The sequence below is a fragment of the Sciurus vulgaris genome (assembly GCF_902686455.1).
Source record: "Sciurus vulgaris genome assembly, chromosome: 3".
Lineage (NCBI taxonomy): Eukaryota > Metazoa > Chordata > Mammalia > Rodentia > Sciuridae > Sciurus > Sciurus vulgaris.
In genome coordinates this window covers 167,994,146-168,018,061 of record NC_136463.1, presented here as the reverse complement: position 1 = coordinate 168,018,061, position 23,916 = coordinate 167,994,146, and the positions used below count along the sequence as shown (strand labels likewise).

The 23,916-nt window shown below is 45.3% G+C and overlaps 1 protein-coding gene across 1 annotated transcript in view; it reads left to right on the top strand.

Annotated features, from left to right (window-relative positions):
- Positions 1-1,491: 1,491 nt before the first annotated feature.
- The window catches only part of MREG (melanoregulin), a 62,357-nt gene continuing 39,932 nt past the window's right edge, over positions 1,492-23,916 (top strand). Inside the window, exons 1-2 of the mRNA XM_079134640.1 lie at positions 1,492-1,952; positions 18,626-18,785. Coding sequence (XP_078990766.1) covers positions 1,858-1,952; positions 18,626-18,785 — 255 coding nt within the window. The 5' untranslated portion in view covers positions 1,492-1,857. The remainder of the gene's footprint in view (positions 1,953-18,625; positions 18,786-23,916) is intronic.

The window sequence follows — 23,916 nt, the reverse complement described above, 5'->3', positions numbered from 1 at the left end:
TAAAAATAATACACCAGCCATTAGCATTGACACTGTTGAAAATTAACTCTCACCCCGCCTCCTCTGCTCTCCAACTTTGCTCCTCCCACACTCCTGTCTCAGATGATGGCAATTCACCCTTCAGGGTTTGTAAACCCCAAACCTTGGACTCCTATCTCTTTTGCACACTCTACTTAATGTCTGTTAGCAAATCTTTTTGGTTTTACCTTCACATTACCTTCACATTCAGAATTCAGCCGTCTCTTACCATCAATACTGCTACTACCTTGGTCTAAGCCACTATCACAGCCTCAAGGAGGTCTTCTCTGACCACTCGATTTAAAATTGCAGGCACCAGTCCCTCCCTCACTTCCTGCCTTCAGTACACACACACACACACACACACACACACACACACACACACACACTCTGCTCAGCACTTCTTACCCCTTCCTGCTTTATTTTAATCCACAGTGCATACCATCTTCTTCCAAACAAGTAAATAAATAATTTACTTGTTTCATTTGTATAACTCCCTCTAAAATGTTTACTCCATGAGAATAGGACTTTTTGTTTACTTTGTACATTGCTGTATCCCCACCTCCTAAAACATACACCTGGCACATAACAGATGCTCACTAAAGATTTGTTCAAATTGGCAAAGACAAAAGTAAGCTTGTGCCTTGTATTGGAGGGAGCAGGGAATATAGGGAAATTCTTTTGTGTGTCAGAGTGTAAACTGGGATTATTAATTGGAGAACAGTTTGGCAAGATTCATCAAAATTACAAAGGCATCTTACTTAGGACCCAGCAATTCAACTGCCAAACATGTATTCAATGGATATTTTTAAGAATGTGTCCAAATGCATTAGTTCAAGGATGTTCACTGCAGTTTTATCTTTATAGCAAAACGCTGGAATTAATCCAAATGTCCATGAGTAGGGGTCTATTTAAATAACATATGGGCATTCGTAAGATTGTATCACATGCAACTGTTAAATTGACCTAAAGATACACACCCGCTGATAAATCTCCATGACATCCCGAGTGAAGTCAGGGACAGAAATATGTGGAATATGTAACTGGATAACAAAGAATATGTGTACATATAAACAAGTTTATACAAGCATAAAGGATGCATCTGTACATAACAAGGTATAAATAAACACATAACAGCAGCTCTGGAATCCCTCCCCCACTTTTCTTCAGGGGCTGTTGAAGGACTGGAGTTTTGAAAACATGTAAAAAATCCTATGTTGTCAATATATCACTTGAAAAACAAAACGAAACACCTCCCTACTGCATCCTTCCAGTCTTTGGCTACCTCGTGCTGTGTGGGGCTGACATGTTCAAATATGCCTTCAACTCTGCTTTGAAGCGGGAGGGTGGAGACTTGCATTTCCTCCCGCAGAGAAGCCAATAAAAAGTATGAATAGGTTCCACGGACCTCGTGCGCGGTGGCTCCGGGGCTTTCCCCTCGCTGCCCTCCTCCCACCTGCTGCCAGCCTGTGGCTGCGCTCGCATTCCGCCGGCTGGCTGGAGTCCCGGCTTCCTCCTTAGAGGGCAGCAGCGGGGCGCCTCGGGGACGCATGCGCCCCAATTTGCACCCGGGGAATTAAAAGTAAAGGGGGGTTAAAAAGCTCGACCCAACACACGCCCCCAACAAGACGCCAGCGGCGAGAGGCGCGCGGCCGGCAGCCTCTGGTCGGTGGGGCACCTCCGCCCTCGCGCGCGTCCCGGCCGCGGCGTGATGCGCACGCTCCGGCCGCCGCCGTCCCAGCACCTGGACGCCGGCCGGGTGGCGCGCGTCCCGGCCGCGATCGCTCGCTGCGGCGACTTGTTCCGAGACTCCGGCCCCAGAGGGGACCCTTGCTCTCCATGGGGCTGAGGGACTGGCTGCGGACCGCGTGCTGCTGCTGCCCGTGCAAGTGTCTGGAGGAGCCCAACCTGCCCGAGAAGGAGCCCCTGGTCAGGTCAGTGCGCCGCTTGCCCGGGTTCCGGGCTCACCTGGCCACCTCCAGGCACCCGGGCTGTGGATACCTGTGTGCGGCACTCAACTGGGGTGGGAAAGGGCTTGCTGCAAGGTCGCCCTGGGGCACAAACTCAGCCCCTTGGTCCCTTACGGAATGTCTTGGGTAAGAATATTTAGACTCACGGGTTCTTTGGGTACGATTTTTGTGTTTTTTACCAGGAAACACAAATCCTTGGAGGCAGCTGAGACCAAGTGGATACTTGAGGAAAGTGCCCAGAATTCAGGTGCAGTGCTTGGGCAGGACAGTACGGAAGAAGTTTCCATAACGTCCTGTAAAATATGCGATGGGGCCCTTGATAGGTCTATTACAGTGCAGTATGCAACTGTGGATTTCTGTGTCACCATTTTAGTGACCGAGCCCCAGGAAATGTTTTTTACGTGAAAAAAAAAAAAAAAATGCATGTTGTGTTAGGGACACCGTATTCACTGGGATGTTAATTCATTATAGATTAAGTTATGAAATGTGAAGAAATTTAATGGCCATTAGTTATGTTTTAAGAGGCTCTGTGAAGAAACCCTACAACATAGTTTTGTTCAGGGCTGTGATTTTTTAAGCCATGATTTTGCATCTTGAGTTGGCTGAAATTAAGCTTCCACTAGGTCATGCCTCTGGGGTAGATATGACAGAAAGAGAATGTTTAAAATGAAATTAGGAAACAGTTTATAAGATGGAATTCCAGGGTTGGGTGAGCAAACACTCACGTCAGAGTTTATTTCTTATGAAGTATGCAGATAATATAATAACGCTTTCACAACTCTTTCTAAAGCATGACTTACCTTCTTTAACTCAATCAAGTCAAAACACTTCCCTGGACTTTGAAGATCTTACATAACGCCTTCCTGCCTGTCTGCTCTTATTTTCCAGTACATTAAACACACCGTACTTCTTGCCACTATAAGAACAGTCCACTCTTGTTCCCTCCAAGCTTGCCACAAGTGGTGACCTTTTGCCCTGCTGCCCCTTTCTAGATGTGATTTTTCAAGGCCTCCTCAAGCTGTCGCCTCTGATTACATTACATTCATCTTCCTCTCCTGTGATTTAGAACTTAGAATCTGTCATCTGCTCTTCCCTGGTTAGTGAGCCCACATGTATGTCATGTGTATTATATACACACACAGCCATGTGTACAATGCGTGGTATTTTTTATTACTTTTGTTGCTGTTACTTCCAGGGAGAAACTATGTCATCTCCTCCTTGTTTAAAAGGTAGTGGGTAACAATCTAGAATTTCATGCTTGGATTATATTGTCAGTGCTCTTAGTTAATATGAAATATAGCTTTCACCTGCGTGTCATTGTCAGAGCCTTGGGTATTTCTGATGTTCCCTCTAGGATTGCTATTTTGGTTAATAGTTTTGGTCATTTAAAAAATCTAGATCTCCTGTCTTGGCTTACATCCAGCGATGTCAGTTAGTGAATTTTGCAGGTGATTTTTAAGAAGACAGTGTCAGATGAAGCAGCATAGCATGGTCATAATGAATCAGATTGCTCAGGATGAGTCACCCAGCTGGACAAGTCGGCATAGGTTAAACTCATTGTGCCTCAATTTCCTCATCTGTAAAATGGGATGATAATAGTACATACCTCAAAGGGTTGCAGTGAGCAATGAAAGAGGATAATACATGTTGAGTGCTTAATATAGTGTCTGACACATCATAAACTCTCAATAAATTTTAGTTATTATTAATTATTATTGTTATTCCGAGCACGTGAATATGAGTGGACTGGTCTCATGTGGTTTCGGGTCATTCTGGCACGATTTCAATATAACTATTTCAGAAGAGCTGCTTGTCAGTGGTCGAGTGGAACAGTGGTATGTGTGTATGGATGGGTAGGTCATGTTCTTTCTACACAAGTCATCTGAAGGTCTGCTTTCAGATCCCCCTTTTTTTTTTTAGTTTGTGTTTAATCTCTTTTAAGTGTTCAACTCAGTGTATATTTTTAGTATATACACAAAATTGTGCAAAGATCACCTCTGTCTAATTCCGGTGCATTTTCATTACCCACAGAAGAACCCCTGGATCTTTTAACAGTCACTTCCCCTCCTCCTGCCCCTCACCTAGCAACCATTCATCTGCTTTCTGGCACTCTGGATTTGCCTATTTTGGACATTTCTTGGAATCATCCAATATGTGGCCATCTGTGCCTGGCTTTTATGTAGTAGAGTGGTTTCAGGGTTCATCCCTTTGTATCACATATCAGCTCTTCATTCCTTTTTACTGCTGAATAATATTCCATTGTTTGAATATATCACATATTGTTTATCTGATCATCTGTTGATGGACAGTTTCCACTTTTTGGCAGTTATGGATAATGCTGCTGTGAACATTCATGTATAGGTTCTGTGTAGACATGATTTCAGTTCCCTGGGGTAAAGCCCTGAGAGTGGAATTGCTGGGTCATATGGTAAATGTATGTTTAATTTTTGAGGAACTCTCATATTGTTTCCCAAAGAGACTGCTTTTAAATATTGATGTGGTGAAGTCATGTGGCCAGATGGTCTGAATTATTATTTTATTGAGAACTTCATTCTTTATGGCTTTTTAAAATTTTTTTCATTTATAAAAAGAAGGTTTGTAAAGACATCTTTTCCTCCCTAACTCAATCTTTCACTGTCTACAAGAACGGCTTCAGGTTTGATTTTACTCCCCAGGGCAGCAGTGCCTGGAAGAGGTGCTCTCAGGGGAGACAGTGTTTGTCATCTGCATGCACAGTCACCTCCAGTCCTTTTCAGAACACACCAGGGACTCTTGTTTGTTCAGGAACAACAGCTCTTAGGCTAGGTTCCTTTGCCTGTCTGACTCTGCCACTTGTGTTTTTTACCTCCATCCTTTTGCTTTTTCTGGAACCTTGCAGCTACGGAGGAAGTTTGTACCTTCTCTGAAGTGCATCTGTGTTTCTCTCACCCACTGGCTTGTTTTTTTCTCCCTTTCTCTAGAAATATTTTGAGGGCTCCCCTAACAGCACATCTTGATATCACCATGACCTTCAACTGCCGTTCTCGGCCCTCCTTTGTATCATACACAGGTGTCTTTCAAGAGTAGTCAACTGTACCCCCTAACTCCTTCACCACTGTTATTCTTTTTCTTTTTCTAGAATTTTGTGGTAAACTTGCTAAAGATGTAGCTTCTGGGATCCATCCCTTACATTGTGACTTACAGGTCTGGGGTGGGGCCTGGGACTCTGCATTTTAGTAAGCATACCCAGTGGGTGGCAGTACATGGTCTGGGGACAGCCTTCAAGAAACACAGCCCTAAAAGCCTATGCTTGAGATTGATTAAGGGGCTGCTGGCCTTTGTGGGGTAAGCTTATTTAGGTAGAATCCATTTATTTGAGTAGTTATTGTACTCTTGAAATCTGGTTTCTCTGATTTTGTTTTTTTTTGTTTGTTTGTTTTTGGTGGTGCTGGCGATCGAACCCAGGGCCTTGTGCCTGCTAGGCAAGCACTCTACCAGCTGAGCTGTATTTCCAGCCGCTGAAGTCTGTCTGGTTTCTGTCCTGTATTACATGAAAATGACTCCCTTGAAAGCTAAAAGAAAGGAAGTGCGTGTTCTTTTCTCAGTGATGTGGAATACCTCTGTGCTGACCTCTCATCTCTTCTTTCACATTTCTTCCTCCTCAGCTTCTCTGATTTGGCGGTCTCTGTCTCTTTGACTGTGATCAGCCTGTTCTAGCTTGTGTCCCACCTGGTGCTTTTCCCAGGGCAGTAGTTGTTGGTGTTGGGAACACTTTTTGTTTTCTTCTATTTCTTATTACTCTGCCTTGCTGCTTAAGGCCTATTTTCATTGCTAACTTTCTGATGAAAACTCAGAAAGTCTCTTAAGAAGTTCTGCTGTCTCTTTTCTTTCTTTTTGCCCCTTGGGTCCCTTATTGTGTTCTGCTAGGTATCACAGTCATAAGGTGGTTACTGTCACCCTGGTGAGACTGAAGGCCTTCGCCCAAATTAGAGGCTGAATCTTTTTTTTGGGGGTGGGGGGTGTGGGGAGGTACCAGGGATGGAAATCAGGAGCACTCAGCCACTGAGCCACATCTCCAGCCCTATTTTTTAATTTTATTTAGAGACAGGGTCTTACTGAGTTGCTTAATGCCTCGTCATTGCTGAGGCTGGCTTTGAATTCAGGATCCTCCTGTCTTAGCCTCCTGAGCTGCTGGAATTACAGGCGTGCGCCACCGTGCCCAGCTAGAGGCTGAATCTTACTCACCTTAGTATCTCCTGTTGTGCCCAGCACAGTGTGCCATCGTGAAGCAAGAACTGAGAAAGTACTTTTTGATTAATAATAATAATAATAATGTTCATTTATTAATTGCTTGCTGTGTGTACATTTAAAATAATTATTAAAAACAAAATGTTAGGAATAATAGTGAAAGAAACCCATAAACCCAGCACCCACCTTAGAAAAGAAAATATTGATATGGGGGAGTTGAAGTCCCTCTCCCCACCAGGATCCCCCATAACTTCATCTTCCTCCTACCTCCAGAGGTGGCCTCTGAACTGAACCTCTTACCATTCTTAAACGTTATGTATGTGGTACATATTGCATGCACGTTCTGGCATGAGTGAGATTTTTTTTTTTTGCATACATTGTCATTTAACTGTCACTTGAATCAAATGAGTTGGTTGTTTGTTAGCTCCACTTATAAATGAGGAAACCAGGGCTCAGAGAATTTAAGTAATAAGTTCAAAGTCAACGTTAATTAGTTAGAGAGCTGGTGGTTGAATCCATGTCTCTCTGGCTTCAAAGCCCATGCTGTGGCAGTAGAGAAAATTCAAAAAACTAGCACATATTTTCCAAAAGTAGCATAAAATTTATTTCCTAGAACTTATTGAATATCACGGCCTTAGCCCCTGTCCACTTTGACTCCTTCCTCCTTCCATTTTTCTACATTCTTCATTACTGTTTAGATGTGGGAATAGCCTGATCCTATGAACCAAGTCACGTGTGGGGTGGGACACTAGAGCCCTAGTCCCAGCTACTAACCAGCTCTTAAATTCCTTGGACCTTCATTTCTTCCATAAAAATGGGGAGATCTATCTTTAATTTTGAGCTGGAAGGGCCCTTCCAGGCTTGATCCTTCTTCTGTGGACTTGTGTTGACTGACATTCTCAGGACCCATTCAGACTGTGTCTGTGGAACTGCGAAGGAGCCTGAAGTCCCTGAAGAGTTCAGCCTGATCATGTGTCAATTTTCTAGCTGCCCTGGGCTGCCTTACCAGTGGATAGTTGAGTAGGCATTTCTTTGTATTTTCAAAACAAAAATTTATCGTTTTTATTTTTCGTGGTACTGGGGATCGAACCCAGGGCCTTGCACATGTTAAGCAAGTGCTGTGCCACTGAACTACGCCTGCAGCCCCTTAGTGGACATTTTTTCTAATGCAAGGAAACTTAAGAACACATCCAGGCCTGGAGAAAGGACTCATGGCCTGACCCTGACCCAAGAAAGCCAAAGGTCCCATCAACCTGTGCGTCACACACTTGCCGTTTTCTCGCCTTCAGTGAGATTGCAGTCATGAAAGACCTGAATCCTGGAGGATTCGTCTTATCAACCATCATAAGGCTCGAGGTCCTGTACGCCACTCTTCCCTGCACTGACCACATTTCTGAAATAGGGTAAATGTGATCAAAACAGTGACCATGGCAAACCAGTTTGCTGTGAGCAGAGGGGTGATCATACCAGTTGGTTGTTCTAGAATGGCTGCCTCAGGGATCATGTGTCTGTAAAATGTCTTCTGGTTCAAGATTTCATGTTACCAACGGAGAGGAATGTGGGGTATGAATTATCATTTTCCTTTGTCTGCCACAGTAAATCACCTCAAACTCTGTAGCTCAAAACAGCGGAAACATCCTTTCACGGTTCTGCAAGTCAGTGAGTCACAAGTCAAGGCGTGGACCGGGCCGCCATCCCTCGGAAGGCTGTACGTGTTGTGACTGTTTCTTGCCGACTCCAGCTTCTGGGGGCTCCTGCTGGTGCTTGGCTTGTGGCAGCACCATTGCCACCTTGACCTCTTCCTCCATGTGTTCCTCCTCCTGGGTCTCAGATCTCCCTCTCTTCACGTATGAGGATAGCAGTCATTGGATTGAGCCTCCACTCTAAAATTCAGGATGATCTCATCCCAAGATCCTTAATTACCTCTCCAAAGCCCATTTCCAAATAAGGTCGTGTTCACGGGTTCTTGGGATTAGCACTTGGACATATCCTTTTGGGGAACACTCTTCAACTCATTACTAACTACTCTGGGGAAAATGTGTGGGCTCAGAGCATTGTTTTTATTTCACTTTCTTGGCCTGGCTTTCTTCCATCTGTGATGAAGTCATGCCCTCATCATAGAAAAGTCTACTTGAACTAGGCCCTGGAGGCTCAGCTTCAGACAACTTTAAGCAGAAGGAAGCCCAAGTCCCCTGGCGCCATAGGCCTAGCTGTCACACAGCATTCAGTACAGGCATGGGAGGCCTGAGGAAGCTGGAAGGGAACGTAAGGGAGCTGCCGCAGTGCCCGCAGCATGGACCAAAGCATCTGCACAAGGGTTACTTTGAACTTGTGGGGGTGGGGGGTGTAAAATGCTTATTCTCTTATGTTTATTTGTTGTCCGTAACTACAAGCATCATCATCACTATCTGGTTGTTCAAAATCAAAAGAAGAAATGGAAATAGAAAGGATTAACAGTGATGGTTGAGTTTCCAACCATTGGTGGCTCTGAGTTTCCAAATATTTCACTCCCTGCCCCCGTCAATGCCCACAGTGCGTACATCTGTGCTCAATGAACCGAGAACAGAGGCCAGGGTTTTATTTTTCTGCAGGGCCAGAATTCCCATTAGGGAAAAGCAGTAGACAATCTCAGCTCGAGCTAGATGACGATTTTGTGTCCACAGAAGGGGTTGCTCTTAGAAGGAATCGAATTTCCCTGAATGGCACAGTGTGAGTCACCCTGCTGCAGGGTACAGGGGAGGGGAGCGGGCAGGTGGTGGAAGAGGCGACCTGAGCTTCACCTTCCCTGCCCTGGCTCCTCTGGTCCTGCACAGTGTGCTTAGTGCTCACGGTATAGGAGACACTGTCCTGAGTGCTTGACAGTGAGGTGCTGCTGGGTCTTGTTACTTGTGGTGGTTCTGTTCTGTGAAGCCACCTTGACGCTGAATGTGTGAATCCTGAACAGCAGCTCCTCGGTGAAGTCCAGAGAGAGCTGGGTGCCTGTGAGCCGATTCACCGACCCGTCCTAACACATCTTGTTTGATGTTTCTTCTCAAGGTCACTGTAGTTACTATATATTGTTAGTTCATTAAAACTGAACTCATGCCCAGCCACGGTATGTCTGAATAAAGTTTATCTAACACAGGTATTTTAGCACATGGGGATAACTCTATAAACAGTGAAATCAACAAAAGGTACAAAAATGCAAAATGTACCACTGATTATCACAAAAAGGACACACATTTCTGGCCCGAGAGCTGAAACAAGAAGGCGGAACGTTACCCTCAGTGAATGCCTAGCTCTGTTTTTCACTGCATGTATCCACGAATGACTTTGGAACCCTCGCTGGTACTGGTTTTAGGGTGACAGGTAAATTTTAGTGAATGGGAGAATTGGCGAATGTGGAATCTGTGGATCATGAGGATTGACTGTAATTACGTCTGTGATTTCCACTTGACATTGAAGAAACTGAGGCACAGAGCTTCAGTAACTTGCTCAGAGGCACACATGGTCTGAATTGGGATTCATATCCTTTTATAGTTCGGTGTCATAGAAGGAGCAGGGCCCTATGCTGGGAGGTGTGTCACTGTGCTGGTTTGTGCTAGCGACTTTTTGGAGTACGACACTTTCCCTGGATGATGACAGCCTGCTGTCCAGAACCCCAGGCAGGCTCTTTTCCTGTCTTGAGGCCAGAGACCAGGTGCCAGTGCAAGGGCATTGTGGGGGAAGGGGAAGGTTGGCAGCATTTAAAAAAGAATCACCACCAACTGTGGAAGTACAGCAATCTGGTATGGGGAGAACTTTTCTTGTACAGTGTGGACCTACCTTGAGTGATCAAATCATCTTCCAACCTCAGAAAGAAAAGTGTTGGCGGTGTATTAGTGCCCAGTGAGGTCTCTCAGGATCAGCCCAGATGGCCTGATCCTCCCCCTCCCCCACCATGCCATGGTTTCTCAAAGCCAGGCCTGAGCAGATTGAGAAGAGTCGATGCATCTCATGCCCAGCTTCCTGCAGAAACCTGCAGCGTGCAGCCCTGGGCCAGACGTGATTCACAGGAAGTGCCTGCAAAGACACAAAGGACTCTAGGCACCGGATCTCCCATTCCAAGCCTGGCACTTTTTCCTCCTTGAAAGATAGGGGAGGGTTGGGGCGAGTCATAGGGTGGCTCAGCCCTGTAAGTGGGAGGGCAGAGCTTACAGTAAGTCAGCCACTCTCCATCCACAAGATGACTTTTAAAGGTTTTTCCCCTGGCAACCCACAGGTTCCCTCTTCTCCTTTTCTGCCTTGCCTTAGTCAGTCTTAGTGTCATTGGAAGTTCCCAGAAGATGACCCTTCTTTCTTTTATATGTCATGTGATCTAGGTTTCTTGGACGTTTCTAGATACCTTGAAGTGAATGTATCAGCACACCTTTGTTTAAAAAGTAATTCATGCTTAAAATAGTTTACTCTGTTGGAGAATGAAGTCTTTTTTAGTTTGGCTAATAAATATTTGTTTTGTGACAGTTATATGCTGTGCACTTTATTCTTTCAGAATGCCCTTTTAGCAAATAATTTTGGTGAGAGTGTGTGTCCAAAGAGAGTGTATGCCTTGCATTAGTTGACGGTGTCCTGAATTGCCTCTTACTTAGTTTTAATTTAGGCTTTTAAAAAATTTGTGTTTGTGTGTACGTGTCACAGACAAAACAAAAGTGAAAAAGACACACAAAATTATGTACAGTGCACAAAGCCCAACTCTAAAGTGCCTGCTTCTGCACCTACCACCCAGGGCAAGAGATAGCCCTTTCCAGCCCGTATCTCTTCCCTGATCAGATCTAGACTTTTATGACAGTCGTTTCTTTTCTTTGCAGCTTTACCACCTCAGTTTGCACCTTAGAGAGGAACTTTAGCATGGTCTGCTTTTAAACTTTGCATAAATGGATGGAACCATGTATGTGCCCGTACACCTGACCTTGGGTGCTCGACTTTGTGCAATTCATCAGTGCTGTTGTGGAGAGCTTACTTCATAGTTCTGGCTTTCTAGTATATCCCATTAAGTTCACTTTTTCTATTTGTGGACTTCAGGGGTGGTTTCCGGTTGGGGCTCTTAAGCGTGGCTTAGATTTTAAAATCAGAACATACAGTGAAATTGTTCCTCCCTCAGCCATGCTGGACTCCTCCTGGTTCTTTAGATATACCAAACATAGCCCGGGACAGGGCTCTTGACCCTCTCTGCCGAGAATATTCTTCTGGTTACCTGCATGGACAACTCTCTCCCTTTATTCAGATCTCTTCTTAAAGTCATTTTATCAGAAAGTTCTTCCTTGACCATCCCCTTTAAAACAGTGCCCATCCCCTGTGTCTGAACCTTATTCATCGTGTATTTCTTCATAGTCCCGGCCATCATCTGACACCAACATATGCGCGTATCATCTGCTTCCTCCCACAAGACTACAAGCCTGGCTTTCATAAATGTAATCAGTCAACAATGCAAAGAGTTTGTCTGCCAGCTAGAACTCACGGATTCTAACCATATCACTAGAGTCCTGTGAACTCAGGAAACAAGTTTACTCACTCTGCAAATATTTGTTGAGGGCCTCCTTTGTACTAGGTGCTGTTTTAAGCACTTGAGACACATCACTGAGAAAAAAAAAAAAAAAAAAAAAACAGATTCCTGTCCTCATGGGGCTTTATTCTAGTGGTGGTAGGGAAGGAGCACAATAAACAATAAACATAATAAGTAAACTAGGAGATGAGGGTGTAGGAAAAAGAAAAGGTGCAGACAGGAAGGGAAACATGTTTGCAGGTTGAAGTAGATTAGTCGGGGCCTGCCTCATGGAGGAGATGTTTCACGTGGGAAGAAAGGAGGTATGGAAGCATCTGGAAGAAAATGGTGTGGGCAGATGGATCCACCAGTGCAAGGGCCCTGAGGTGGGGGTGTGACCTATGGCTTCAGGGAACAGCAAAGAGGCCTGAGTGGTTGGAATCTGGTCAAGTCTGTGGACCATTATAGGATTTGGGCTTATACTGTAAGTTAAATGGAAGCCTCTGGGAGGTTTTGAGCAGAGGGATGACATGATCTGAATTATGTAAAAAGGATCACTTTGGCCAACGAATACAGCAGGTGGGAGGCAATGATAGAAAGAAGTAGATCTCCAAGTGAAAAAAACTACTGTAAAAACTACTGTGGAAATTCCCATGCCAGCCTTGAGAAGCCTTGGCTCGGGGCGTCCTGGTAGAGGTGGACACTTAGTGAAGGAAGAGCGAATAGGCTTTTCTGATGGATTGGATGTAGGGATGAGGTGTCAGGATGACTGCATGGGTCTCGGCCTGATCAGTGGTTAGGATGGAGTTGCCATGACAGTGGGAAGTGGTCAGGTCTGGTGGGAAGATGGGGTGCTCTGTTCACACCGCCTCGGGCTTGTGCCGTCTGCTAAGCCTCCATCTGGACTAGGGAAGTGTGAAATTTGGGAGAGAGGTCTGAGCTGGAGGTTCAGGCATGGATTCCAGAATCTTCCTTGTGTGGATGCTGGCCTCGCCTCGAGCTCATCTTCCTGAGCCCCAGCACTTCCTTAGCTGGAGGAAAGAGAAGCAGCATTTGCCCTGCCTGCTCACAAGGTTCTCGTTGGCTTTGAAATCAGGGTACACGTGTAGGAACACGGTCACAGCTCTGCTTCAGCCGTGAGGGTGGGAAGCCCAGGGGGCGGGAGCTCGTCAGAAGGGTGCCAGGAGCCAGAGGCCAGGCTTGTTTTCTTCACCCGGAGGGAGGCCTGTTCCTGGGGTTGAAGGTAGTCTTGCGTGAAGCTGGTTTATCACCAAGAAAGCACTAACTGTAGTGAGTTTAAACTTGGCATTAAAGGATGTTTAAGCATTGAATCAAGTGGGTAAAAAAAGAAAAAAAAAAAGAGCCAAAATCCCTGTCCTGGAAACAGTAAAGAAAAGATAAAAGAATGAATGGGAAAGGTGGAAAGAGGAAGAGGAAGAGAGAGAGAGAGAGAGAGAGGGAGGGAGGGGGGGGACAGGCATGATGTGGTGGGGGGAGGGGGACAGGTAGAAGGAAGGAAGAGAAGGAGGAGGGAAAGAATCTTGTCAGTGCTCCCCCTTCTCAGGGAGGTGTGGATAGATGGAGGAAGGGGAAGGTTGGAAGCCAGGACCCCATTTCTAGAGGGAATCGGACCAGGACTCAGTGGAGAAGCGGGTGGATCCCCTTGAGATCTGTCTTGCTGGACACTGGAGCTTGGACCTCTGCACCTTTTTCAGCTCTGGTCGTACACCAGTGGCGGCTGACACACAGCCCTTGGGAAGAGCAGTGAGGCCTTTCTGCTGGTGTGCTGCTGGTGTGGGCAGCCGGGCTGTGAGCACCGCACTAGTGAGGAATCCCAGACTTTCTTGGTCCATAACTGACCTGGCCTTTAGTACTTGTCCCCTGGGACAGAACTGAGCACTTCTAATTCTCTCTCCTTTTTACCCTAGACCCCATTGACAAAAGACTCCAGAAGGGTTGGGTCTCATGCCCTTGGGTGGGATCAGGGTGAAATCTGAGACTTTCCTCATCCTGCCTTTTGGGAGTGAAGGCAGTTTCTGTTTCGGATGTAATATCAGAGCAGCCTCTGAAATGGTCTGAAGTTATAAAATATTTATCATCAGCAGATGGTGGCCAGGGGCAGGCAGTGCTGTCACTTCTTTCAGAAGCTTTTAGAAATCACGATATTGTGGAGGGAGAGAAAGCCAAGCCTGTGGCCTCCCAGGACTGCTCGAGTGCAGACCTCAGGACCTTTGAAAGAAGCCTAGCTTGTCACTACTGAAGAAGGTGGCAGAAAGTGGGGTAGAGGAACCAGCAGGGCAGGGCAGAGCAGAGAAGGTGGCTCTGCAGGACGAGCAGCTCAGGAAGGCGTTGGAGCTGGGGCTGGGCAGCACTGCAGAGGCACCGCTCAAGCAGGCAGCAGCTGCTGGGTCTCTTTCCTGTACTGCCTGTCCCCTGAGTGTCAGTGACTAGGCAGAGTCAGAGGCTCCTCAGGGGAACCAGGGGAGCACTGCTTCTGCTTAGGGCAGGGCTAGATGTGAGGACAACCCAGGAGGCCTTTGCCTGCTGGAGACATGAGCACTTTTCAGGAGGCCTGTGTTGACCTTCCTTTAGAGCCCCAGCGCCTCATAGATCAAGGATGAGTGGAGTCCCGTGTGTGTGTGTGTGTGAGAGAGAGATTAGAGACAGCCAGTGTGTGTGAGTGTGTGTGTGTGTGTGTGTGTGTGTGTGTGTGTGTGAGAGAGAGAGAGAGAGAGAGAGAAGGGGGGGAGATTAGAGACAGCTGTGGATCAAGGATGAGTGGTCTCGTGTGTGTGTGTGTGTGTGAGAGAGAGATTAGAGACAGCCAGTGTGTGTGAGTGTGTGTGTGTGTGTGTGTGTGTGTGTGTGTGAGAGAGAGAGAGAGAGAAGGGGGGGGAGATTAGAGACAGCCATAGATCAAGGATGAGTGGAGTCCTGTGTGTGTGTGTGTGTGTGTGTGTGTGTGTGTGTGAGAGAGAGAGATATTAGAGACAGCCAGTGTGTGTGAGTGTGTGTGTGTGTGAGAGAGAGAGAGAGAGAGAGATTAGAGACAGCCAGAGGAGAGACAAAGACAGCTAGAGAGGAAAGAGAAACAGAAGAGAGAGCAAAAAAGAAGAGAGAGGAAAGATAGAGGCAGCTAGAGAGAGGAGAAAAAGAGACGGGGTGGGAAGTTGATTGTGACTAGGGGGTACTGGCCAATGAGACACCCTCAACCACCCCAAAATGGGAAAAGAAATTGTGGCTTCCTAAGGCAAAAGGCGACGAGACGTGATTATTCACTGTCAGCTGTTACTTTTACTGATTGTTCCAGTGTATGCTAATTTCTCACCTCCCCCTTTAGGGATGTTTAAAAAGGTGATAACAATGAGTTAAGACCAAGGTTCCCTTTAGCAGCCTGGGATTCTGGTGCAGCTGATTTCCATTCCATTTTTAAAGCAACCACCCTGCAGGTGATGTGTGGCACTGAAGTAGTGAACACAGTCCCTGCCCTTGAGGACCTCATCACCTTGTGTGGAGATGAGGATTTTCGAAATGAAACTAATGTGAAGTAAAAGTGAAAGATCAGAAACTAGGGTTTCTTTGCCCAAAGGTGTGTTCATGGCTGTGAGTGCAGCCCGGGTTGGAAGCTGCCCACCAGGCCTGCATGACTTGAGATTAGTGCTGCCCTGGGAGAAGCCCCTGGGGAATTTGCTGGTTTGTACCCAGAGCATCCACATGTGGGGTTGTCATGGAAGCTCCTTCCTTGTGGGTGCATCCCAGTCATAACTTTTGGATATGGAGTGATACAGCTGGTTGCTAGGTGATCCCCTTTGGGGAGTTCTTGCAGGGAGGACCGTCACCTGCTTCTGGAGAAGTCAAGCAACTGAGATAATGCCTCCCACCCCTCCTGCCTCAGATGGTTGCATGTTGCAGGAGTGGAGTGTGGAACCCCAGGGCAGGGGCTTCAGGGGTAATGCCGTGTGGTACATCATCTGCTGCAAGAGTTGGTTAGCAAAGGAAATTGGGCTTGGGACCCCCATGGTGCTGCCACCCCTCCTGTGTCCCACCATCTGTCACCTTTGGCTCTCTGCATTCCCTCTGGACACCCCTTCCCTTGCGGTCTTTCCTCATTCCCACTCCTCCTCTGATTCGGTGGCTTCTGTGGTGAGCACAGTTAGGTCTGTGTCCAGCTCCCTTTGCACCCAGATCTCACCCATGAGTCCCAGCTGAAGACCTCGTCTCACCTCACCTCTGTGCTGCCCCCAGGGCTGCAGCCTTCAGCCTCATTTCCCCTCTCTCCACGCTTATTTGCATCTCAACCACTGTTTCAGAACATTTAAATCACGTATTTATTTGTTGAGCAATAAAACACCACCTTTCTTATACCTCAAGGATCTTCCTTGTAATGAAGAAGATGCAGAGAGAGTGGCCACTCTGGTTGTGGTTGGCTTGTGGACTTCTTTCTGTCCCTGCCCAGCTCTTCCTGTGCTCTTGCCCTGTGGTGATCCCGAGGGACCCCACGAAGACCTCAGAGCACATGGCCTGAAAACTCCACCTACCATCCTGTGACAGTCAGTTGTGACAACCAGTTCAGCCATCTCCTTATTCCTGCTTCAGCCAAAGTGATCACAGGCCAGTCCCAGTAAGGCTCAGCCTTCCTTTGATAACTTGTCACAGATCACAGAACAAAGCCTAGACCAGCGCTGTCACATTAAGGGCAGAATCAGTATCCTATTTATTTTTGAGTGCACGAAGTTCCCAGCCCAGTGCCTGGTACCAAGCAGGTATCTGTTCTTTGTTTTTGAACAAACGAATAACCAAGCAAATGGACTCAACATGCTCATTAAAACTCATATGTACAAGCACAAGCCACCCTTGCCTTCGTTTTCCTTGGCTCATCCTTCTTAAGAGCTGAGCTGTGGCTCTGTGTTTGTCTGAGGGCCGCTTGTCAGCCTAAGTGAGAAGGAAGCAGTCTGAGAACAGTGTGGTTGAACTGTGTCTGACTCCTCATAAACTGCTCCTTGCCCCATAACGCTGATCACTCTGTCCGGTCTCAGACCCTAAACTTCTGACCAACTGCCAGAGGGATTTCAGGAGCACTGTGTGGCACAAAGGCCCTACGCACTGTGCTAGCTCAGGTTCAAGGCTTCCGGCTGGCCTTGGCTCCAACATCCTGTCCTGGTCTTTTGCTTCAGTTTTCCCTCGAGGGCGCTGGTTGTCTTCCCCAACTCTGGGCAGCCTAATCTGCATCCATCACTAGCCCGGGAGCTGCTCCCTTCTGAGCGGTTCCTGTTGCTGAGCCCCAGTCTGGTGATTGGTGCTTCTTTCTATTGGGAATTTCCTTCATGCTAACTTCTGAGCACATCACATCTTAACTTTAGCCTTCATCCCCCGTCCCACCTGCTTACCTGGGTATCTCCTGTCCTCATTTGTCATTCCCTTGTGTCACCCTGCAGGTGTGCTTACCAGTCCCTGGCCAGGGGGCATTCTAGGTCTGCCTCAGAGCATGGAGTCACTCGCCCTCCAGGGGATAAGCCAGAGCTTGGCGTGGCCACTGACTCGTCCCCACCCCTCCGAGCAGCCCTCCAAGACCCCTCAATCCCACCTTCACAGTCCTGAGTAGTGCACATGCACCCTTCATTCTGATCCCAGTACCTGGCTCCTCTCACCTGCGTTACCTCAACTGCATCTTGATGAATTTGCCTAATCCTCTCCTGAGGCCCTGCAAACATTTCCCACACTTTACCTGGAAAGAGCTTTTAAAGATCTGTGACTGGTTAGTCACACCACAGTCCTGCTTAAACCTCTTCCAGGTCTTAGGAATGAAGACCACAATGGAAGAATGTTGGAAACGTGGCCTTCAATGCCGTGTCTGCCTGGCTCCTGCCCCAGCTTCCTGTTCATTCTCTGGCCATTGCCCCCTTTCTTCTAACACATACCCCCCAATTTCCACCCTAGACCTTTGAACACCTTTGCTTTCCCTCTCTTCTTATCGGTCACCTTACAACTCAAGCATCCCCTCTTCACAGTGCCTACCTGATGCCCACCTCCCCCAGGGTCTTCTGTGAGCATCTCACATGTGCCCTCGTGGCTCCCTGAATAGCCCCAAGAACTTATCACAGTTTTTAATTATATAGTTGTAATAATTTATTAATGTATTTCCCATACTTGACTCTAGTGAGGCCTACGCACAGGACACTTGTCTGTTTGCTCACAATTTCATTCAGCCCAGTGATTAACCTGTAATCAGTGTGTCATGCATATTATTAGTTGAAGTGAATGACCCCAGTGTGACCCTACCTGTCCTGTCCCACGCAAGTTAACTGGGGCTGTGAATGGGCATGCCCTAGATATCATGCTCCATCTCCAATCTTAAACACACACACACACCACCTTATAAGGGAAAAATCATGAAACAAATGTACCAAATGGGGCTATTGAAATTCCTAGTCCACATTTTGCATTGCTTATTGAGAGCATTCGAATATACATACTTTTGTGTACTGTTCTCATGTAAGGATTTGGGTGGTTATTATATATAGCTTGTGCTCTAAGTTTATTATGCTTCCTTGGACTCAGAGCCAGGAGAAAGTTCATCTCTTGGTTAACTGCTTTCACGTTTTCTCTTTGTGCTACTGGGGTTCAAACCCAGGTCCCTGCACATGGTAGACAAGCACTCTATCACTGAGCTATACACCCAGCCCCATCCTCCGCTTTTTTTAAAGTGATATTTTTTTGTTTCTTTAGATGGTGTTGTGCTTAATTATTAAAGCTAATTTAGACATTTTTGTTATACATTTATATATTACACTCCATGTTATATAATATGTATGTATTTTTATTTGTATTGCATGTTATATGCATGTGACATTTACCATATTTTATATACATAAAACAAAATTTACATCCCCCTCTTTTTTTTATACCACAGTGGTAATAATCCATATTCCTCATTTGGAGCAACTCTGGCGAGGGATGACGAGAAGAATTTGTGGAGTCTGCCTCATGATGTGTCCCACACAGAGGCAGATGATGACAGAATCCTGTATAATTTGATAGTCATTCGTAATCAGCAGGCCAAAGACTCAGAGGTAAGCACCGTTGACATCTCACTGTGTGCAGATGACTCCAGACGACCAAAAATAGAAAATTACAAAAATAAGCACTTGAAATAAAGAACGAAGGATGAGTTTTGTTTTGTGTTTGTTTTGTTTTTGTTTGTGAGATGAAGTCTTGCTGTGTTGCCCTAGCTGGTCTCAAATGCCTAGGCTAAAATGATCGTCCTGCCTCAGCCTCCCAGGTAGATGGGACTACAGGTACATATCACCAAGCTCACCTTACCAATGAGCTATTTGAAATGAAGGGCAGGTATTTTAGTGGCATACGTTACCACTAGTTGCTAATTATAGCCGGTCTTGATAAACTTGCTTGATACCACAGATAAGACTCTTTTCTAATTATTACCTTAATGGTACAAATTACATGCAAGAAAGTGCTGCTGAAGAGCAGGGAGAGAGATTGTCTTAAATATCTTAAATAGTCCATAATCTTTTCAGTTGTTTAACAAGGTAGATGATTGAGACTGAAATTTGAAGGGTGCTTTGCATTATAACTAATTCTGAATTAGTGGGGCCTGAATGAATGTTTTTTCTTTTTCTGTTTAAAGCTTCTTAAATTGTTCGTGTTTCTTTGACAGTAATGAATGTGCCATATTTAGAATGGTTTTTGTGATAAGACTTGAAACTACCCCTGAGGACTCTGAATCACTGTTACTGGTATGGGAGCTATAGGGCGTTCAATAGGAGGGACTCTAGGTTAAAACAGCAAGGCTCTTTATGGTCTTTTTCTCCTTTCTTTCAAAAGTGCCATTTGAGTACTATGTGGACTATTATATAAACTCATTTTCCAAATAGTGCAACCTGTTTTCTAACTTCTGGGTCTGTCAGCTGTGAGTGGACATCAGTGTTAAATACATGCTAGTGCATGAGTTCGCACCCAGGGTCTGGCTTTGAAGAAAAGCTCTGGGTGTGTAGTGCTGGTAGGGCCTGTGGGAATCTCCTGATCTTTATCTAGGTTTCTTTATTTTTGCTAATTATTACTATTTTATGTCTCAAAAAATTTATTTTAGCAGGAGGTCATAACTTTTGGAAATGCCATGTGTTCTGGTCCTTTATTCTGGTGTGCCTTGGATGCCTTTAGGGGTCATAGGTGGGATGGGGGAAGGCTGACAGTTGCCTCTGGTTCTGGAGGGCTAGGGAAGGGTGGGCTGGAGAGCCCTGCAGTAGCTGTTGATGTGTAATATCCCATTAGTGGCCCAGCACCGTGCTGTTTCTGGCTTCCCGTCCCCAGCAGATTCTCCTTCTTGGCTGGTAACACTGAAAGCAGGTCACAGAGGCTGCTGCTGCCAAGAACAGTCTGCGCTGGCTACTGTTCCTGAGCATGTGAAGGAAACACGTGGCCTTGTTTCCCCTTAATGGGAAGAGCAAATCCTAGTCTACTGGGTCTGCCAGTTAGGGGTTTTGCTAGTGAGTATGGGACCGGTTCTCCTTTCTTCCTCTTCTTTGATCCTACCTAAAGTAGTAATGGCATTAGGGATATAGTGCATGACACCCAGGCATGCACACACAGGGTCCCATGCAAGTGTGAAGCAGACTACAAGGTGTGCTTGGAGCGAGCCTGGCAGCTCTCCGTGGAGGAGCTCCAGTCCCTCGGCTCTATTTGTCTCCACTTTTGAAAAGATAGGAGAGAAGACTGCATGAACCACAGAGGGCTCTCAGTAAGCACAGATTCCAAAATGGCTCCATGTGTGTTTTCCATGCTGGCTCTGGGACCTGGTGTGAAGGGTCATCCAGGAGACTTCCTTCCTGCTGAAGAAATGAAGTCAAACTTGGCTCTAGAGGGACTGTTACCAAGATAAGCAATCAAATAACATAAAGATGTGATGACAATTATACATAATATGATATGAGGTATCCCTGTTCAGAGTACATCTGCTTTTTAAAGTATAAAGTAATACAGCTAATAAAAAGTTATTTATATTTTCTTCTAACAGTTTAAAATGCAAGCATATATTAATATATCTATTCATTTTCCTTACTGATTGGATCATTTATTATATACCATTCTGTACTTCGCTTTTTTCTACTTCGTATATTTTGGACTCATTTCTATTTTAGTAGCTTAGATTTACCTTATTGCTTTTGGGAACTCTGGTATCTTTTGCAAGGATTTATCATCTTTATTCAAACAGTCCCTATTGATAGTTAGGTTAATTCAGTTTTTTGTTTTTGTTTTTGTTTTTTGGGATTGAAGCATGCTGCTGAGGACATCCATAGAAATTTGGATGATCTTCCATAGTCTTTTTCAGGAATAGATTGCTGGGCCACAGCATGCATTAAAATGTTGGAGTACTTCCTTCTTGGAGGAAACCAGGAAAAACACTTCACAGTGAGGAACAGTTTGCAATATCAGATCCCTCCAGGGATGAGGTAGTACATCAGTGAGTGAAGGGAGCACCGTCCCACCCCTGGCCCACCATATTGAACGGCTTTGGAAACTACATTGCAATAATGGGGAGTAGTTGCTAAGCTCCGGAGAGCTATGTGCCATGCTGGGATTGCGGACCCACAAATGTTGCAGTGTTTGATTTTTAAAGAGAAGTTGAGAGCTGGGGAGGTAGCTCAGTGGTAGAGCTCTTACCTAGCATGCATAAGGCCCTGGGTTCTGGGGAAAATTTTTTTTCGAAGAGAAGCTGAAAAATCCAAATGTTCATATAAAATAGTCAGATTTTAAAATGATTTCTATTAAAAAATGTCAACTTACAAAATTTGTTAATGGACTACGGATACATAAGCACATGTAAAGTGAGGACTATTACCACTTACTTTTATTTTATCCAGTATAATTGAAATTGATTTAGCGAATGAAGGAGGAAGCTCGTGGTGGTGGTGGTGGGGGGGTTAAGTTTGAATAAGTTCCATATTTTTTTAATCATTGCTTATTTTCTTTTTCACACATGATAACATCGGTTTAGATTTTAATAAAGCAGAGGATTTGGGTTTTGAAAGAAAATAAAATTATATCTATGAAGAAACAAGTAACCCTACATATTTTTTGTATGTTACAGTTTAGAAGCCTCAAGCAAGGTATTAAGGAAACAGACAAAATATTTTTCCTTGAGTGGCAACAGCATGAAAGACCTAGAAATGTTCATATTTGCAGTTTTCTGAGTAATAAAAATGATTATACACCAGTGTGTGTGCTATTTACATTCCCCCATCAAGTCTGAAGTGGATAGAGAATACTTAAGGTGGAATTTACAGTGTTCCAAATTGAAAAATAGTCAGAAGTCCATTTACAGGAGCCTTCAAGAGCTGATGGAAAACAGACTTTCAGCAGAAGAAACGATGCATTGGCAGTCCTCCAAGTAGAGGGAGATTGTTGCTCTGGTTTTTGAATGATACCATAAAATACTTTGTGTTTGACTAAGAAATACTAAACAATCTCAAAATCATGTTACTAAATCATTATCCTTATGTTCTTTCTCATTAAAATAGTTGTACTTTACATAGCACACTGTTCTAGGGATGTCAATAATTGCCTGTGATCTATCAATGCCCCTGATTTATCTATTTGTATACTCACTGATCCTGTCCTCAAGATATTAATGGTAATGAACACAGTGCCAGGCACTGTTCTTGGTTGTTTGCAGAGGCTAACAATGCCCCTTAATGACAACTCGGTGAAGTAGGTACCATCATGATTTCCATTTGGGGCACTTTATCCAGAGCCACATGGCTGCTAAGTTTGAAACCAGGATTTGAACCTGGGCTTGGTGAATCCAGAGACAAACTATATAATGACTATAATGATGGAAATCATGAGGGACAGATACCATCTGTAATGAAGTAATAATAGACTTCAAAATTCATTAGCAAAGTCTTCCTGAAGCCTCAGTCTGACTTGTTGAGGCATTTCCCATGGTTGACTTGAGGCTGGTGCACATTTCAGGAGGTGGTCCTGGCCACCACCCATTTCCTGGGTTCTGCTTTTCTGTGTCAATTGTAGCTGGTTAAGACCCATTCCTTGGGTGTCCTGCATGGTTGGCTCCAGGGTGGGTGTTTCTTTCTGCTAATGTCCCTGCTTTCTGTGCTTTGGTTCTGTGCCATTTGTGTCCCTGTGCATAGTTCGGTAACAGTTCCCTTAGGCTTTTGTACACAACTGCTTTTAATCTTTTTTGTTTTGTTTTGTTTTTAGTGCTCAGTCTGGAACTCAGAGCCTGGTACATGCCAGGCAGGCGCTCTACCACTGAGTGCTTTTATACCATTCAGTCCAGCTTTTATACCTTTGATGAAGAAAATACATGCCGGCAGATCATTCTTTAAAGTGCTGTTTGGGTTCATTTATTAGGCATAATGGGTGATAGAAATTCTGTGGTCATTTTTAAAGCTTTTAAGTAATTCTGCACTCGAAGATGAATGTAGTTCTCATGAGGAGTGCCTGTCTCCTTGTCACTAAGTGAGGCACTGTTTACACAGCAGCAGAGCCAATGATCACCAGATGCTTGGTGGCTGGAGCGATCCCATGGAAAGCACATCTGCTGGGTGAACAGCTAAATAATCATTTTTGTGTGTGCTTGTTTGTTTTTTACATCGCAAAACAAAACCCTGCTGGTTTACAGTGTGTGTGATCTTCCTGTCATCAGCCTGATGGCCACTGTGTTCCCAGGCAATGTAAACCGTTCCTCTGGCATCTTTAAAATAGCACTGAGCTTTCCCAGAGGCTGTTTCCAGTGCCCGAATGATACACTCGGCCTTTCATATTCCTAATGAAAAGAAGCCACTAAGCAGAGTTGGTTGGGATATTTGGAGGGAGAATGTGAGAAATGGGGAGAGGGCTGAACTGATCATGAACCAGCCACAGAACTCCAAAGCACTCGGGGACTAGGATATTTTGGGTCAACTCTGCATTGCTCTGTCTCAGCAGTCTCCAGAACGGGACTAGATCCACTCTTTCAGGCCACCTGAGTTCTCTACGAATGTGCAGACATTGGCTACCTTTGGAGACAGGGCTGTAAGTTCACACTAACTGTGGAGGAGCAAAATAGCAATGAAGTATTGAAGAAGTTCTCTAGATAATTCAGGGTTCTTCCAAGGACCTCTTTCTTTGGAGTCCAAGTTATCTAGATTATTGAATGCACCTATTCTTTATTTTGTTAGTGAT